We start from the raw sequence: 19805 nt of genomic DNA, 5'->3' as shown, positions 1-19805 counted from the left end.
GAGGGAAATAGCCTGCACTTAACAACTGAGATCGGCAAGCAGCGGAACAACCTCCTTGTTGGCCCGACAGATCAATCTAGGGGTGTGCTTGTATGGAGGATCAGTCCAGAGACATGCTTCTATGGAGGGGAGGAGAAGCTGCTTGTTGGCCGAGCAGATCGATCCACGGATGTTCTTGTCAGGATCTGGAGGAGAAGCTGAAGATCACTTGTTTTCACACATCGTAGTACAGGATTAGTACCAAACCCTATCATGCGTATCGCCATACATAAAGAAGATTGGAAGGAGACCCTAATGATGCTAATCGCCGGTTACAAAAGATGACGGTTTCCACACCGAGGATGCGAACAGGCTGGAAGGACCCACCTGGAGAAGCGGCGACTGGTGGCAGAGTGCGCGAGGGATGGGGAACGGCGTGGATGCGGTGGGGGGGGGGGGGGCGGCGCGAGATGCTAGAGAGGGGAGTCCATGCGCATGGGGCCTGCGAAGCAGCGCGATGCGGGAGAGGCAGAGGAGAGGAGGGGAGGGGAGCGTGGGGCCGGCGAAGCAGCGAGACGCGGTAGAGGAGAGGAGAGGAGCGATGCGGGAGGAAGCGCTCGATGCGGATCCAACGGTGGAAACAAAAAGGGGTGACGTGGAAGCACCAGGAAGCAGAGAATTCTAATAGTGAGAATGATTTGTATAGGTATATATGATGTAGGCGCTCAAACATGCGCATATATACACCTATAAATGTACACCGCAAACCATATTTTTACGAATCTATACTTTCTATATAGTTGGTACCCAATAACAATTATTAGAAGCTAAAGCTCAACATGCAAGCATGCCATGTCATCACCCACTAGCAATTAATATTCTAGCCCATTTAAAAACCCATGCAAACATGCCACATCTTCACTCACTAGCAATTACTATTCTAGCCTATTTTAAATCCCATACAAGCATAACGCATCATCTATAATATTATATTATAGAGATTGACAAGTATATGTCGAATCATCTTCCTCATATTATTTTCTCAACATTTCAACATTCATCATTTCGACAATATTTAACATAGGAATAAGTCCACTTTAACTCCCTTAAAAGTGACTCGAATCTAATCCATAACCCTCAACCGTAAAACCGGATAGGACGACACCCCGAACTATTGAAACCAGTGCAATTTGACTCCCTCGGCGGTTTTGGATGGCGGTTTTGCTGATGTGGCGCTGACGTGGCAATGTTGACCTAGTTTTCATCCCACGTAGCGCTTACGTGGCATTAGAATTAAAAAAATATATGTGGGACCCATATATGATTAAAAAAATTGTGGCCCCACTAATATGTGGGGCCCACCTGTCATCCTCTCTATCTTCTTCTACCTCCTCCCTCTCTCTCCCTTACCTCTCTCTCTCCCCCTCTTCTCTTCACCTTCTCTCTCGTGGAGCAATCAACGGGCAGGGGCAGCGACGAAAGCCGGAGCAGCGGCCGCGGCGGCGGGCGGGAGGGCTGGCGTGCAGGCGCTGGAGTGTGCGGCCGGCGTGGATGCTGCCCCCTGCGGCGGTGGAGTAGCGTGTCCGAGGCGGGAGGAGGCGCGAGCACCCGGTCACGCACGATGACGAGCATCCGGACGGCGGTGACGACGTAGCCGACATATGGAACGCGCCGCACTTGCCGCCGCCGCCGCACTTGGGGTTCTCGCAGGAGAGCGACTCGGGGTTCGGGTCCTGGTCCACCGGAAACCTCACCCGCAGGTTGGCCATGATGAACATGACCATGCCCGTGATGATCCTGCCGGAGATGATGTTGCTCGAGACGTTTAGCACGACGAGCGGCAACTGGCTGATCTCCGGCGGCAGGTGACCCGTGAGCTGGTTGTTGTCGAGGTGGAGCAAGCTGAGGTTCCGCATTGCGCCGATCTGAGAAGGTATCTCACCGGAAAGCTTGTTGCCGGAGAGCTGCACGTAGCCGGAGATCGTGTTGGACCTCACCGGCGACGAGGAGTTGGTGCAAATCGGGATGATTCCGTAGCCCTTGAGAAGGCGAACCCATATGCTGCGGCAATTCTCCCGCATCATCACCGTGTACACAAAGTTGAACGGCGGGTAGGTCGCCGGAATCCCACCGGAGAAGTTATTCGCCAGGAGCATCACATACTTGAGGCTCTTCATGTCGACCACCTCGAGAGGGAGCTCGCCGGAGAACTGGTTGAAGCTGAGGTCGAGCCTTGCGAGCAGCGGCAGCCGGAGCACGTTGGAGGAGACGATGCTGCGGGTGTAGTCGTTGTGATGCAACACGAGGTATTTCAACGCCACGAACTTGCCAAGAATCTCCTGCATGTTGCCGCCTAATGTGTTGGTGCTCATGTCCAAGAACTGTAGCGACGTGCAGTTCGTTAGATCCGGCGGAATCCGACGATCGAATCGGTTCTTAGCTCCGACGTGCAGTTTGTTAGCTCCAGCCCGTGCTCCCCGCGGCCGGCCGTAGGAGAGAGAACAGAAAGAGAAAGAAAGAGATAAGAGAGGAAGAAGAAAGAGAGAGGATGACATGTGGGGTCCACATGTCAGTGGGCCCCACAATTTTTTTAATGTGTGTGAATGACAAACGGGTCCCATGTATATGTTTTTAATTCAAATGCCAGCTAAGCGCCACGTCAACCCCACATACTAGGTCAACATCGTCACGTCAGCGCCACGTCAGCGAAACCACCCTCCAAAACCACCAAGGGAGTCAAATTGCACCGATTTCAATAGTTCGGGGGTCGAGATATCCGGTTTTACGGTTTAGGGCCATGGATTAGATTCGGGTCATTTTTAAGGGAGTCAAAGTGGACTTATTCCTTTAACATATATTTATACATGAATCCTGCAGCAAATTCAAAGTGGACTTATTCCTTTAACGTATACTCATACATGAATCCCGCAGCAAAACGCAGAGTATCACCTAGTATCTTTCAAAGACTGGGCCGATATATTTTGAGATTGATGAAGTCGATCACCGTAGACATCTTATTGTCGATAGGTACGTTACTGAAGGAATAATTGCACTCATGCGTCTAGTAGTTGAATCAGATGGGTAAGTTCCAACCATAAGTAAAAGTGCCGTGAAAAAGGGCCTTAGCAGCCTTTAAGTCGACCACATATTTTGGTAAAAAAAAAGTAGACTACATATACAAATACGGTGGGAAAATTGTTTATGAACATAAAAACTTCGCTTTTAGCATTTAGTCGACCGTTTTACGTTTAATTGTCCATATGTTGCACTTGACGATGATACAAAGTAACAAATTTATCTTCTAGATCTTGTTGAACATGTTTTATGTTCTGTTACATCTTTTTTTGTGTTTTATCTATCTAATATGAACCAAACTTTCACTTCACTATTTGGTACGAAGTGAGCGTACCTCAATTGGTTACGTTTCGTGTGGTGGAACTAGCCCACCGGATTAAAGTTCTAGATTTGACATGAGTTCTCGCATTTAGCTAATTTCTTCGGTGATCAGCGTCATACCCGTTGGCAGCGAGACACCTATAGTGACTTCATCAATTTAAGATTTGTTGGCCTATCTTTCAAATGTGCTCATAGGAGCAGGATGTGTGGGCATTTATATGAGTGAGTATGCATGCGTGTTGTGAGCGTCTACGTTTGTATATTTTTTAATATTTTCACTATTTAGTATATAAGCGTGAGTGTGAGAATTTATATTTTGAGATAATGTCAAGATATAGTCGTATATATGCATTTAAATATCCAAATAACGACATAATATTAAACGTTAAATTTTCAAGCCAGCCAGCCTGCGGTGCTGTCCGGCTCAGCGTTTGAATCAAAGAACTAAAACCCGCGGTTAGCGATCTACTACCTCCATCTCAAAATATAGCAATTTTTGGCTATGAATTTAGATACATAGTTATCCAGATTAATAGCTAAAAATATTTATATTCTAGGATGGAGGGAGTATTTAAGTACAGATTACGTGATTAGTTTCGTTATTTTCTTTTCTTTTGCAATAATTAAGCCGTGTTATGAGCACTATCCACTTTTCTCCGCTTTCTTTCCTTATAAAACTTTTCAAACTAAATTTAAGACTTTCAAATATATATTTTTTAAAAAAACTCTACCTAAAATTTGAAACTTTTAACTCCAAATTAAAATTGTTTAACTCACAGTTTAAAACTTTCAACTCAAATCTGAAAATTTTCAAGCCAAATTTTAAACTTTGGAATCAAATTTGAAAAATATTCGACTTAAATTTTAAAAATTTCAAGTTAAATTCAAAACTTTCAATTGAAAATTTAAAAACTTCTAACTTAAACTGTAAATACTTTTAACTCTTATATGAAATCTTGATTTTGATTTCTGTGTTTAAATCAACAAACGATATGTAGAATCCAGGAGAAAAGACTGAAGGCACAAACAAACCCACAGGAGCAAATGGAGTCGGAGAGAGGCTCCTTCGTGCGCGCCACTTATTTCTCTGGCGCCTACGCGTGGGCGCGCACTAGGAAACCAAAGGAAAACCCCCTACTTATTTAGTATATCCTCCCGTCTCGTCGTCTCCTCCGCTCCTAGCGCCAAGACGAGTCGCGGCTCAACAGGGGAGGGCCGCCGCCGATCTCCATCGAGCAGAGCAGGGGAGAGCAGGGGATCCTGGTGAGCATCCACATCCTCTTTCTTTCTGATTCATCTCTCTCTCTCTCTCTTTCTCTTTCTGGGGATCTGGAATTCGCTTGCGTTCGTTAACCCTTGTTCCCACCTGACAATGTACATGCTCAGGAAAATATATAGGAGACCATCTCTGCACTTGTTATTATCGATTTTGTTATAATTGTGTCCACAAATCTTCTTCGTTTGTTTAGCCCCTTGGTTTTCCTTTCAGATTTGTGCAAGCGTTAGTTTGTATGGATTTCTTCTCTTTCGCCGTTCGCCCGCTGCTCGTAGAGCCGTAGTCCACTCCAAACTCAGAGACTTTATGATGAGAGACACATACCTCCGAGAGAGAGGCTCATCTGGCACCTATGTATAGATTTATGCACATCTTTTTTGGCTTATGAGGAACCATCAAGTAACAGTATAGTGATTAGAGAGCATAAGTCAAATGGATATGAATATGATTGTTAGTGATTAGGGTTTGTGGGTGGAGTTGGCGGCGGCAGCGAACCTCGTGTCGTGTGCCGCCCCGGCCTCCACCCTCTGTTTTATATGGCGCAGGGTGACAGGGGCCCACTAGCCAATGGGCTGGGCGCCCCCGATCAGGGCGCGGTCAAGGTCCGTTGTGCCGTTGGGCCCGACGGGTGGAAGATCTATCTAACATATTAATGAAGTCAAATTGATATGAATATGATTATTAGCTAGAGCGTAGTTACTTTTTGTTCATTACTTAAAAAAATAACTCCTATTGGCTTTATGAATGGATTTTTTTTCCAACTGAATTTACACTGTAAATACGATGACCTTGTAACTTTGAATTTTTACCGTGTAAATATTATGTTTTTACACCTCTGTTTTTGGAATCATTTTGTTTTCTGTTTTTCAAGAAAATTGATTTTGTTTTCAAAATGTTTTTTTAATTATTTTGTTACAAAATAAACAATCATGCTATATTGTTATCCCAGTTTGTTTTCTTTGAGGGTAACACACCAAAACTACTCACTCGGACTCTTACAGTCATCTACTAATAAATAAGAAATAAAACGGGGAGGGGGAGGGGGACCGAAACCTAAGTCGAGATACAATTTTTCGAAACACCTTCTTTCGCTAGTCTGTGTGCTACTATGTTTGCCAAACGACATACCCACCGCAGGTTCAAATCCTGGAAGTGCATCAAAATGGCTTTGAGATTTTGAATCATCACTCCATGGACCGACCTGTTGAACTCCCTTTGTTTCATAATCTTGACAACCTCCAATAAATCAATATATCTCAATTACCAACTTTGCAACTCTGCTGCCCAACCCAATCACTCGCTTACACGCAAGGATTTTTGCGCACGTCGTATCCCCGATTGCTCTGTAAACACGAGCAGCAGCCGCCACCATAAAATCTCCCTAATCATCTGTCATTACCACAGCTGCAGCCCCTCTATTTTCGTTTCCTAAGAAAGTTTCATCCGCATTCACTTTCACCCACCCCTCTTCTGGTTTTCCCAATACTTTGTCAGACGGGGTACAGTGCCCATCTTATTTTCTTGGACATTCGCTTATTCCTCTATTTGTGCCACAATTCTCACAGCTACTCCTGTTGGATTCTCTGGCATCTGAGCATGGCGTCGATCATTTCGAGCAGCCCATAAGCTACATAGAGTCACAAAGACTGTAGGTGTTACATGGTATGCTTGATCCATAAGTCTGTCCAACAACCAAAAGGCAAACATTTATAGTTGTTGCATTCATCATTTAGCACCAGGAAGTCGACACCTAGCTTGTCTTCCACCTTACTCCAAACATTTTATAGTCGAAGGCTGTCGCTTGTTTATATTTTGGATTCTTTGGGTGGCTGGCCAGGGATTGTCAAGGGGATCTAGGATTATTTTTTTTGAAATTGAAGGGGATCCAGGATTTTGGTACATTCTTGGTTCATTGTGGTTTTCTAGGCCTTTATAATTTCTTCATTTGATTCTTGATGCTTCTGGTTGTGTTGCATGTCATGACTTAGCATTATTCAAATTGTTCCAGATCATAACACCTATCTTCCCCTTAGTTTGATTTCCTGCTATTTTTTGAGCGAAATTTATTTTATTTTCTGTTATTCAAGTGTTCATGTGAATTTTGGGCTTGGTTGTAAATTAATGCGTTTAATTTGTGTCTTCTAGCGCAATGTCAGGCGCATGTAGGTTTTCATCTCTGGTATCTCAATGTTATCATTAATTTATGTGTAATTTATAATCTTTTCATTAATTTGGAAAAAGGAACAAATGCTACTAAACTTATAATTATACTGATGGACTATGATATATTACCTTGAGATGAGGCCAATTAGTGTCTAACATGCCCACTGCTGAAAGCATTAAAAAACTCCTTGCAAACTGATTATTTTACACTGCATCATACTGCCAAGCAATACTTTAGGATATCAAGATATTCAGAAAATTGTTCGTTTTCTCCTTTATTATATATTGAGACATAGCCTGTGATATAAGCAAATAATAACATGGATTATTATTCAGGTCTAGATAGGGCGGAACAGTCATGACAGAAGTCCTGTCGAGACCTCTCGAACACCGTCTAAGCTCTGGTAAGCAAAGCAAATAATGGCCACAACCATTTCTTATTGTTTAAAGTGGATTATTAAGCCCTAATACTATCTATTTTTTTTATTAAAAACTCATTATATTCCCTTTTGTCTCAAAGTATAAACATTATTTTCAGATGAAGTGTATGCCTTTTCCCCAATGACATTCTTCTACTTCACTATCAAAGAATTAATTTCTAACTTAACTGTTCAGAAAATATTTAGAATTTGGTATATTATAATATACATGACCGACTGATGTACACGATGTGTCAGCAACCTTAGATGGTCACTATGAAGAGAAGAGGAAATCCAATGTTGAATACTCAGAGGATGAGAAGAAAGCCAAAATCATGTCACTGAAGAAGAAGGCAATGAGTGCTTCACAAAAATTAAGGCATTCAATGAAGAAGGGGAGGAGGAGTAGCAAGGTCATGTCCATCTCAATTGCCGATGAACGTGATCCTGAAGAGGTGCAGGCTGTAGATGCCTTCCGTCAGCTCCTTATACTTGAAGAGTTGCTACCATCTCAGCATGATGATTACCACATGATGCTAAGGTGTATAATCTGAAAATAGCACTTCATGTTGTTATTTAGTTTCAAATGTGAAAACAAGTATTACTAAAATTTGAGATTACACAGGTTTTTGAAGGCAAGAAAGTTTGAAGTTGAGAAGGCAAAACAAATGTGGGCTGACATGTTGCGGTGGAGAAAGGAATTCGGTGCAGATACCATTCTTGAGGTAATTGCATCTATCAAATAGGTTAAGGTTAAACTATATTTGGACTAATCCTTTTATGGTTGATACATACCTTTGTTTATAAGCAGTTGACACATTTTTCTTCAAATCCTATCTCAGGATTTTGAATTTGAAGAAGCTGGCAAGGTGGCAGAATGCTATCCTCAAGGTTATCATGGGGTTGATAAGGAAGGAAGGCCTGTCTACATTGAACGACTTGGACAGATCGATGTCAATAGGCTAATGCAGGTCACCACAATGGATCGTTTTATCAAGAACCATGTTAGGGAGTTTGAGAAGAACTTTGCTGTTAAGTTCCCAGCTTGCTCAATTGCTGCCAAATGCCACATTGATCAGAGCACAACAATTCTTGATGTGCAAGGGGTGGTATGTATGTGCAATATTTGGATAAGTCATTAAATTATTGCACTTTTACTATTTATAATCTAAGAGAAAAATGCATTTTTAGGGGATGAAACAATTCAGCAAAGCTGCAAGAGACCTTATTGGTCAGCTTCAAAAGATTGATGGTGATAACTACCCTGAGGTAATGCCCTCGATGTAAAATATATTGGTTGTAATTCTGCAGAAATTTTGTACTAGATTTATTAATATTCTTACTTCATGTAATTGTTTGCCTAGACACTGTGTCGAATGTTCATCATTAATGCTGGGCCGGGATTCCGACTTCTTTGGAGCACAGTGAAGAGTTTCCTTGACCCAAAGACCACAGCAAAGATTCATGTTAGTGTTCTTCCAATACATTGTCTATGAGTGCTCAACTTGAAGATTGATTATTGATAATCTGTGGCTTCTGTGCATTTCTTTAGGTGTTGGGCAACAAGTACCAGAGCAAGCTTCTTGAGGTGATTGATGCTAGGTAGAACACCCGATGCTCTAAGTTAACCATCATATTTGAAGACAATGTTCACCGTTTTAATGTTATTAATTTCCATTGTCCAGTGAGCTGCCGGAGTTTTTTGGTGGAACTTGCCAATGTGAAGGTGGTTGTATGAAGGCTGACAAGGGCCCCTGGAAGGATGATGAAGTCATGAAGGTGACTGCTCCAATCTGATCCTTTATCCTTGAACAAATTCTTAAATTACAGTTGATAAGGGACAAGGAACTCAAAATTTCTATGATATATTATGTTTAGATGGTTCAAAGCGGGGCTGGGTGGTGTGGAAATCTCAATTTGAATCATCTAGAGGCTGAGGAGAAAATGATGATTTGTGAAGATGACACCATGTACACCAAGGTAGCAAAGATATTACCCGCTCTTTGCAGTAACACATTCATATTTAAGTATTTCTAAATGCATTGGATCATAATACTTAGACATCTGTTATTTTATTTGTGTAAAATAAAGAAGCAGGAGTCTTTCAAAGATGAAGGGCACACTTTGTCAAGAAAAATATCTCGTGCCCGAATCGAACATCCTAAACTGTCGCCTGTTCGTGAGGAACTTCCTCCTATGATGCTTCCTGTGAGTTACGCTTTATCTCCGATGAATTTCCACTATTGTTCTAGAAAAAGAAATGCCACTATTGTCCTACTAACAATGACATCTTTGTACTTTAACAAATTTGTAGTGTTTTTTCTTTGCGCAAACAAAATTGCAGTTAGTGTTGAACCATACGGCTAAAAGGATTTCTCATGCCTTGTGGATGAAACACCAGAATGAAAAAAAATGAGTCTCAACTTATAAGCTTAAGCGGGTTTGTCACTTGATAATGCAGTTGATAAGCACGAACAAGTAACTTCATGATGATATTTCATTTCCGGGGAAAGTGTAAAACCTCAATTTTTCCCAAGATTAGTCATCATATAAATTTTCATTCTTGTGGTGTATTGGTTCACATATTTCTTTTATAAATTCCCAAGCTTAGTCCTAATATAGAAGGAGTTTTTGTAATGCAGACCCCAGGATCACCTTATTCTTGTGATGTTCCAATGGTAGAGAATGCCATAGATGCCATTTGCCAGAGTAAGGGATCACGAGATGAGAATGTCGCAATAACCAAAGGTTAACCATTAAACAATCTTGTGACCTAATATTATTACTCTTTAGTTAGTCTTTAACTGACAGGTTGGACAATCCTTTTCTTGTAGCCATTGTAAATGCCTCTAACGGATCCAACCCTCCACTCTTTGGGGGTGTCATGGCTCTTGTCATGAGCATTGCAACAATGCTCCGTGTTAGCCGCAACATGCCAAAGAAGGTACTTGGTGCTACCCTTGGGGCACAAAGTACATCCAAAATCCAAGCACAACAGCTATCCAAGATATCAATGGAGGCTGTGTCAGCAGCTGAATATGCTTCTTCTACAAAGCGCCTGTCTGATATCGAGGAGAAGGTCATTGCGATTCTCACCAAGCCTGCAGAAATGCCAGCTGATAAGGAGGAGATGCTAAAGACTGCCATTAGCCGTGTTAGTGCATTGGAGGAGGAGCTTGCCGCGACCAAGAAGGTGAGTTTGTTTGCACCTTACTGATGATAAGAACATTATTATTACATTACCAAAGTTTCTGTTTTAATTCCTGTGTATACATCTTAATCCCATAGATCGGTATTATTAAATGTCTTGAGACTAACAAATTATATGTTGTTCTACTATTCTTACTAAACCATTTCTAAAACACGCCTGTTATATGTTCTTTTAGGCCTTGAAGGAGACTCTTGAGCGACAAGAGGAGATCATGGCATACATTGAGAAGAAAAAGAAGAAGAAAAGCAAGGTAACCCAAAAAAAAGGGAAAGTAAAAGGCATCCTTTTGCTGTAGTACTGTTGTGACCCTTAACTACTAAACATTTTTCCCCTTGTCACTGACCCTTGCACTAAAATATACGAGATTTCCACCAAATAATTTGTGTTGCTTGTTCTCTTTATGAACTCATCTACTAAATATTTATGCTCAAAAAAAGTTTTCCCTTCTTATTCTTTGATTTCATAAAGTTAACATTGCCACTGAAATTTCACTTGCAGCGTTTGTTTCGTTGGTAATATGCAAAGAACAAATGCCATGGGTTTGATGAAGAGGTGATGTTTTCATCGTTGGCAAAGGACGATTCCAAGTGTAACATATAATGTTCATTTATTCTTTTTCCTATGTCGCTACAATTGATTGATCTGAGCTTCTTGGCCTTAATATAAATTTTTGCACAGTGTGGGTGCGGTGATGCCAATTTGCTTTTTGATGTTGTCATATTATGGATGAACCTTATGAGTGTTAAGAAACTTTATAGATTTAAAACTCTTCAATATATTCTAATTGCTACATCAACCATTAATTTGAAGAAGACAAACGCTAAGATGAGTAGATTATTTGATTATTTTACAAACATTTCCCTTCTTAATACGTACATAGATAAATTCGTAAACGCACGGATATCGCTGTAGCATTTTACCCGTGAGTATTCCCAAGAGTATCGTATTTATATTTCCGTAGGGAAGACAGCGTTGTAACGATATAGTAGGAGGGAGGAATCTCTTCTAGCGGGGGATTTCTGGCACCGTTGGCAGTTTTCGGGGCTTGCAAGCGCCAAGCGCCATTGGCAGTTTTTGGTACCTGTCCAACTTGGGGTGGCACATTGGGGCGGGGATGCATCACTGGTCGGTGAGGAGGCGACCGGGTGAGCTTATTCATGTACTGCAGGGAGGAAAATAGGAGAAGATAGGTGGATAAATAGTTTTTTAAAAAAGATAGGTGCAGAAATCATGCATGATCTGAACCGTCCTAGAGTATAGATGGCCATGAGGCCCGCCCGGCACGGCACGGCCCAAGCATGGCTAGGCACGGCCCACCAGTGATCGGGCCGGTACGGCTCGGTCGGCACTTCGTGCCGAGCTATGCCGGCCCAGGCACGGCCCACCAACAGGCGGGACATGCCGTGCCGGCTTGAAGGCACGGGTGGCCCATTATATATATATATATATATATAAATATATATATATATATATATATAATAAATTTGTTTGGTGTTCCATGGTGCCCGGGCTCCATGACTCAAATTGAGTATATACACCCGAGGTATAGAATAGCTATTCTATACCCCCCCTCCCCAGCTCACCCGTGGGCCTTCCCTCTCCTGGGCGCGTGCCGCTCCCCTCTCTTCCCGCGCCAGCGCGACCCCTCCCCGATCTCTCCCCCTTCCCCCCGATCTCCCTCTCCCCTCCCCCTTTTTTTTGTTTTTTTTCTTCTTTGCCTGACCCGACCTCTCTCCCCCTTTTATCTGTTTTCTTTTTGTTATTTTTTCACCCTAAAGATAATTACAAATTAGAAAGGCAAAACTAAGACTTGAACTCATGATTAATAGCAAGCTTTTTTAACCAACTCACCCTTTGACACTATGTGATTGGAGTTTATTATTTGATTGTTATGTATCTCTATTCAAACTTTATGAGAGCAAATCACTATATTACAGAAATTTATAACTTGTTATTATGTTAGTAGTAACATTATCATGGAAATACAGTAACATGGCATGTTACTGCAGAATTTATAGGTTATTACTGTACTTTTGACAGTAACATCTAGATGAAATTGTAGTAACAAAAAACATGCAGTAGTGACAGTAATGATATAGTACCATTGCTAATGCTAAGCTTTAAAATCCTAATTTTATAGTAGTACTGTTCTTTTACTAGTGTTTTAGGTAAGAGAGGTGCATTTTCATAAGTTGGTACGAGTGTTAATAGTACTTCTCTTAATTTGCACACACAAAGTTACATAGTAATAGGAAACTAAGTGCATGTGTTATTATCTTTTTTCTCTTTTCTAGAAAACTAAAAAATAAATTGATAAATTCAAGACTTAAACTCATCATCTCATAGTTCATAGCAAGCTCTTCTAACCAATATTCTATCCAATGATATTGTTTGTTTTAAGGATTATTGCTTGTTTCTTTTGTATCTCACTTTGTGAGAAAGAAATATGGTTACCAATTATCTCTTTTACTTCCACAGTAGAAGAAAGATATATATGTTATTACAAAACTTATAACAAGTTACTCTGTTTCAGTAGTAACATTATCATATAAGTACAGTAACCCGTCACGTTACTGCAAAATATATAGGACATTACTGCACTTTTAATAGTAACATTGTGAGGAAATTGTAGTAAACTAGGAATCTAAATAAAAATATATGAGGTAAAAGTCTACATGCTAACCATATACTTGTTACTGCATGGCAGGCACACGTTACCATAAGTTTATGCAGTAACACTATTCAAGAATTGCAGTAACACACTTCGTTACTGCAAAACTTATAGTATTTACCACACTTTCATAGTAACGTCATGATGTGATTTTAGAAACGTACAACAAATAGTAGTAACACTTATGATATAGTATTACTACTTGTGGAGAGTTAAATTTCAAAAGACAAATCTTTGAAGGTTCTCTCTACCCTTGTCTCATGAGTAAACCGAGTCAATTCACCTCTCTCTCCATGTTACTGCACTTTTTTTCTATACATATTCTTGCAGCAACGTTATCAAGAAATCGTAGTAACACACTATGTTACTATGAAACTTATAGTCGTTATTACATCATGTAGTAACGGTATGATGTGATTGCAGTAACACATAGTAAACAGTAGTAATACATATGATATAGTATTACTGCTTGTGGAGAGTTAAATTAAAAAAAATAATCTTTGAAGGGTAATATCTCTCACATCATGTACTACTTTTAAAAACCGTTTGCACCATGATGTTAGAAAAAATTGCTTATCAAAAGTAGATCTGACATGACTATATTATGACTACATTTCAATATTGTTACAACAAGTAATACCATGATGAACATCACGTTACTATGTCATTTGGAGACGAGAGCTGAGAAGAGTGGAGGTGGTGGAGAAAGTCACAGGTGGGTTTGACCGACTTGGGGGACCTTTGACCAAGGTGGGGGGTGGATTTTGCTAGTGTGTGTCTATCTTTATATATATATATATATATATATATATAAAGATAGACACACACTAGCAAAATGCCCGTGCGTTGCACCGGGTAATAACATGGTGATTGAAATTTGATCAAAACTATTTATATGAAGAAAATGAATGGAATTGATTTGATGGCACATCCAAATCGCGACACACGTAGAAATTATATTTTTCTTATATACTATGTATAATGTAATTGTTGAATATACTCGTGAATTGGTACATGAAGAAAATACGTGAATTCGAACTGACGACACATCCGAATCGCGACATAAAAAAAATATTTTTAATTTAATTGTGGAAATATTCTCTTGCATTGCTAAAATTGTGGAGTTGAACTGATGACACGTCTAAATCATGAAACATAAAAATTGTATCTATATATTGTAATTATGAAAGGCGACGAACCGCATTTGAGATCAAATATGAAAAAAAAAAGAAGAGAGGAAGAAGCAGAGTAGACGGGGAGAAAAAAACAATGGTAGCACATTGGATAGGGAGGGGAAATACTCCTCCCCTCTCCCTCACTCGCACTAAAAAAACAGGCAGACGAACAGGCAGATGAAGCTGTCGGCAACAACTCTCCAGTCTCCACCATCTTCCCCATGACCGTCCTCACGCCGCCATTCCGTGTGGCGAGGCATTGGATTTCGGCGGGCTGTTGAGCTCCCGCGTTGGGGCGCTCGCGAGAGGAAGTGTTGGATGGAGTGTGAGATTTGGGAGGGAGAAGGGGAAGATGAGGAGGAGGAGGATGTGGTGGATCTGGCTTCACGTCGTGTGCCTCTCGCTGCTATCGGCGGGGTGGTCGCTTCTGCTGCTGTTGATCCGTCATCTTCCCTCTCACTGCTGCTGGATCTATCTGCCTCGATGGTGCGGTTCGGTGATGAGCGGATTGGGGTGTCCTCGCCTGGATCCAGCCACCGCCACGATCATCTCCATCGCCGGCTCCTCTGCTGCCCCGCCTCGGAATCATCGGGGGAGAGCTCTTCCCCCTCGCTGCTGCTGAATCGCTCCTCCTCGCTTGGATCCAGACACCAACACGGCCATCTCCATCACGCAACCAACATCCACGGCATCAGTTTGCAAGTCGGTGATGTCGCCTCTCCGTCGATCTCCACGGTGGTCCTCTTTACGCCAGATCGCACAATGTCGCCTGATCCCACTCCCATCTTCATATGCTTGCAGTGAAGGTAAGACCTATTTCTCCTCTTTTCATTGTTTATGTGGATCTGTCATGTAGGCATTCAAGTTGTTGATATGTGATGCATACGTTCAAGTTGAGAATATGCATCATCTGAAATGGCTAACATGGATGGCCAGGCTATGAGAAAGAGATGCTTTAGCTCTTGTGTTGATAATATTCCAGTAAATAAGGCCAACTGAAATGTCTAACATGAATACTTATAGAAGTTCTGGTCTGGTTTCATTTGGTTGTCTCGCTGTACAGCTGCCGGCTGCGGTGATCGGTTCAGTGTAGTCTCTAACACCAGCTTTTTCTACTATGTTATACGACCTCAAATGAAACTTTTAGTGAAGAATGATGGGTCCCTTAGCCAACACTACAATCTTTGAGCTAAAATAATTTCAGGACAAAACCTTTTAAACTGAATAGTCATATGTTTACCCATGATAATATGCACAACATTCTTTTCTCTCTTTTCTACATTTGCTTTCAGGGCTAATTATGAGTTTTGCTTTTGTGCCCTAAAGTTTGCTTTCAGGGACTACCTCGAAGCTTATCATCCTCTCTGTGTGGGAGAGGAAGACAAATTGAGGAATTCCAAAGACTGATTTATTTGTGGTGAAAACCTTTTGTTTTTTTAAGTATTTCAACCATGCTTAGTGCTACTCATTATTCTGCTCCCCCATAATTGTTTACCTCACTCGTTAAAGTATTTGAACCATGCTCAGTAGTATTCATTATTTTGCTTGTCCATGATTGGTTACTTCGAAAGGAAAACAAAAGGATTTTTGATTTGGAATTTGAACAATCTCTTATAACATTATTATTATATTTCATTGGTATTTAAGTTGGGACTTTACAATTTATTTTTATATGGGTGTGTAATCTGTGAATTTACTTATCAGGCAATGTTTGCTCGTACCAAATAATGCTAAATAAAGCTACAAATCCCAGTAGATCTATCAGAATGTTGAGTTAATTCGTTTTTAATACTTTCATTTATCCATGATCTATGATTTTGTGTGCATTATTAGATCAGACCACTCTTTATTTGATTTATTTGGTTTGAGTGGAGAAGTGCAACTATATTCATTAAAAACTTGTCCTGTCACAAATCTAGGTTGACTAAACCCAAAGGCTTTTGCAGCACTGGATGTCTGGAATCGACATTGATTGGAGGTAGCTTGACGTCCTAGAGGAAGAGCTTTGTGATCTATAGTTTCTTGTGTGCTTCTATTTGTAAAATCAAAGGTGTTTTTGATTATTATTCTGTGATGAACAATTGGGCATTGGAGATTATTGGTTTTGTTATTTGGAATTTATTCACGAAGTGGTTTTGGAGATGATTGGATTTCACAGGTGATCTATAGGTACTGCTGGAATTGTGTCCGGTCAGACCGGGCTGTGTATGCCGGTCAGACCGGCGGTGATCGAGCGGTCGGACCGGCCAGCCCGCGGTCTGACCGGCCGACGCTGTGTCGGTTTTGGTTTCGGGTTGTTTATTTGGATATCCATGATTATTTCATGATTACGGCTTCTAGATGGATACTATACGTATGTAATACTGTTGTTTGCTATTAATGAATCAAGTTGGAGATAGCTTGGTCTCGGAATATGGTATGGTTTCTTTGTTTGTTCCATGCGTAGGTGACTCGATGTCTTGGGAAAGTATTTGCGGTGATGGACCGGGAGTCGGCTTGGGGATAAGACGATGTCCGTGGTGGTCAGAGATCATGCGGGATACTAAGGCTAGAGTTGATGCACGTGGTTGATGGAGATTACATATGGCATACGATGGAGTTATTGTGTGCGTATTGGGATGCGGAGTTGAATTTAGAAGGAGTCCAAATATGGTACGATTGGTTATGTAAAGTTTCTTTCTTGTACTAGAGGGTTTCCTAAGGTGTTTAGGACTTCTAGTACGAGTTTGGTTCGTGGCTTTAGGCTGCCTACCTCGGGTATAAATAGAGGGGGAGCGTGAGGCTTCCCGGTATCGTATTTGAGAGCAATTGAGTTGAGTTTTGAGTTAGGGTTTCGAGTTTAGTCGAAATTTTTGTAAGGAGTGCTGTTGGTGCACTTTGTAAACACAGAGAGAAGTAATAAAGTCGTCATCTACTTTAAGAGTTCTTCGATTTGTGTTTCATCGGGTTTCGGCGGTCTAATCGGCGATATACCGGCGGTCAGACCGGCAGCATACAGGCGGTCCGACCGGCGGCAGCAGCAGGCACGACAGGCGACTTCGGCGGTTCGACTGATCGATCTACATCGGTCAGACCGGCGTGTTCCAAGCGGTTAGACCGGCGCAACAACTTCGGTCAGACCGATCTCCGTTGAATTCGAGGGTAACTTTTTTTTCCGCTAAAAGTTTTCGGTTTTTGGGTATATCAACCATTCACCCCCCCTCTGGTTGGCTTAGTTCTTGCTATTCGATCCTACAAGTGATACCAGAGCCTTGTTTTCTTCTTTGGATTTTTATCGATCTAGAGTTTTTGGCATGGCTACTCCTGCTAGGTTTTCAACTAAGCCTCATGTTTTAGATGGAACGGATTTTTCTCATTGGTGTAGTAGGATGCAATCTTACATTATGGCTGAAGATTATGATATTTGGAGAAAAGTTTCTCATCCTTATGTGATTCCTGAAGCTATTAATACTGATGCTGAAAATACTGCTTTTGAACAAAATTACAAAGCTCGCAACATTCTTTTGAGTGGTATTTCTCGTTCAGATTATGATCGTATTGTGCATCTTCGAACTGCTCATGAGATTGCTTTGAGTAACTTTCATCAAGGAACAAATAACATAAAAGAACTTCGTCGTGATATTTTCAAAAAGGAGTACATTAAATTTGAGATGAAACCTTGAGAAGCTTTGGATGACTATCTTTCTAGGTTTAATAAAATTTTGAGTGATCTTAGATCTGTTGATTCTTCTTATGATGCTAATTATCCACAATCTGAGATTTCTCGTCACTTTTTGAATAGTCTTAATATTTCTATTTGAGAGATGAAAGTTACATCTATTCAGGAGTCTGTTGACATGTCTACTTTGACTTTTGATTCACTTTACACAAAATCGAAAACACATGAGATGAATGTTCTTTCTCGAAAAGTTGATTCTAAGTCGACTGCTTTAGTTTCTTCTACTTTCTCTTTGGATGTTGATGCTTCTTCATCTAAGCCTTCTTTTCTTGCTGTTTTTAATGCCTCATTCGATGATCAACTCGAACAAATCGAGGAGGAGGATTTGGCTTTGGTTGCTAACAGAATTGCTCGAGCTATGAATAATGCCAGGAACAGGAAAAGAGGTGGTCCAAATCGGTGCTTTGAATGTGGTTCAATTGATCATCTTCGTTCGCATTGTCCTAAGCTTGGGAGAGGCAAAAGAGAAGACAAAGATGGTGAGAGGACAAGCAACAACAAGCCCAACAACAACAAGCCGCAGGGTTCATCTCAAGCGAGGAAGTTCAAGGAGAATCTTAGGAGGGCTTTTGATCAAGTCTATGCCGCTTTTGAGCCATCAAGTGATGTAGATGGTGAGAGTGGAGATGATGATAAGGGAAAGAACATCTCCGGTGTTTGCTTCATGGCGCGTGGTGAATCGGATATTGAGTATGAAGATCATGAGGTAAGTGCTTTTGAAGAAGTTATTAATATCTCGAGTGCAAAAAATATGAAGTGTGAGAAGATGTATAGAAAACAGGAATTTATCATTGAATCTCTTAAATCTGAAATTGATAGATTAAAATCTCTTATTCCTAATGATGATGATTGCTCAAATTGTGAGGTTTTAATGAATGGGATTTCAAAAATTAGAGATATTAATGCTGCACATGATTTGAAAAATAGATCTTCTCTTGCTTGTAGTTTTGTTTTGCATACACGCACTTTTGATGAGTTGTTTTTAACTAAAAAGTTGTTGCAAAAATATCAAATTGCGTTTCATGCTAGTTTGATGTTTAACATGATTTTTGCTAAAAAAATTAAAACAACCTCATGAAGTTTTGGATTGCTCAACATGTAATTTGAATAAGATGATACTAAAAGATGCTTTAGGTCGCGTTGAGTACATAGAAGATGTTATGAAAAACAATGAAGTGCTTTCTTGCCCCAAGTGTCGTAAAAGCAAAGGTGTCATGGTAGATTGTGAAAATTGTGCTAATTTGGAAAAAGAGGTGTCTTATTTGAAAAATTCTTTGCAAAGATTTTCTGATGTTAAAAAGAACCTCAACATGATTTTGGATCAATCTAAGGTCAGCACACATAACCGTGGTTTAGGTTTTAATCCTTATGCTCATAATTCTAGACATCCTCCTGTTGTGTTAGGTGTTGGTGCTAGAAGTGGTGAGATTTTGGTTAAAACTGATACTAATAAAACTGTGTTTAAATCTGCTGGTATCATGTCTACTGTGAATGCATCTTCTTCAAAATCCAATGTTGTGCATGCAAAACCTCCTGTTGCTGCTTGTGTTGCTAAGTCTTCTAATTCTAATAATGTGTCTAATCATCATGAAAAATATACTTGTTCTTTTTGTGGCAAAGATGGACATATTGTTGGTTTTTGTTTCAGATTAGCTCATAAACAGAAAAAGGAGAGAGAGATTGCTTTTGCAAAATCAAAGTGGCAAAAATTTGGTTTTCCCTCGAGGAAACCGGTCAGACCGCAGTGGGTCCCGTGGTCGGACCGGCGACCGGTCAGACCGGCTTCTGTGCCTCGGT

General features: G+C 40.8%; 2 protein-coding genes and 1 long non-coding RNA gene across 5 annotated transcripts; 2 read left to right on the top strand and 1 right to left on the bottom strand.

Annotated features, from left to right (window-relative positions):
* Window positions 1-1412: 1412 nt before the first annotated feature.
* Window positions 1413-2351, bottom strand: LOC127752603 (probable LRR receptor-like serine/threonine-protein kinase At1g74360). The gene has a single exon (XM_052278013.1). It carries the CDS (start codon window positions 2349-2351, stop codon window positions 1413-1415), a length of 939 nt encoding a protein of 312 aa, XP_052133973.1.
* A 2154-nt stretch (window positions 2352-4505) lies between these two features.
* Window positions 4506-11162, top strand: LOC127785738 (phosphatidylinositol/phosphatidylcholine transfer protein SFH3-like). Of its 3 annotated transcripts, none has more exons than XM_052313141.1 (15): window positions 4506-4638; window positions 7151-7218; window positions 7501-7774; window positions 7859-7958; window positions 8076-8342; window positions 8425-8502; window positions 8598-8699; window positions 8786-8835; window positions 8919-9012; window positions 9112-9213; window positions 9325-9441; window positions 9876-9981; window positions 10068-10426; window positions 10620-10694; window positions 10943-11162. In XM_052313141.1, exons 2-15 carry the CDS (start codon window positions 7173-7175, stop codon window positions 10958-10960), a joined length of 1788 nt encoding a protein of 595 aa, XP_052169101.1. In that variant the 5' UTR covers window positions 4506-4638; window positions 7151-7172; the 3' UTR covers window positions 10961-11162. The 3 variants fall into 3 exon arrangements, with proteins under 3 accessions (XP_052169101.1, XP_052169100.1, XP_052169099.1); XM_052313140.1 differs by having other exon boundaries at window positions 7492-7774; window positions 9331-9441; XM_052313139.1 differs by having other exon boundaries at window positions 7492-7774.
* A 3167-nt stretch (window positions 11163-14329) lies between these two features.
* LOC127753264 (uncharacterized) lies at window positions 14330-15829 on the top strand. Its single transcript, XR_008012524.1, has 2 exons — window positions 14330-15096; window positions 15617-15829. It is a non-coding gene; the product is annotated as an uncharacterized LOC127753264 (long non-coding RNA).
* The last annotated feature ends 3976 nt before the right edge of the window (window positions 15830-19805 follow it).

The sequence above is a fragment of the Oryza glaberrima genome, chromosome 10 (genome assembly GCF_000147395.1).
Source record: "Oryza glaberrima chromosome 10, OglaRS2, whole genome shotgun sequence".
In the NCBI taxonomy this organism is placed as follows: Eukaryota; Viridiplantae; Streptophyta; class Magnoliopsida; order Poales; family Poaceae; genus Oryza; species Oryza glaberrima.
This window is presented reverse-complemented; position numbering and strand designations above follow the sequence as displayed.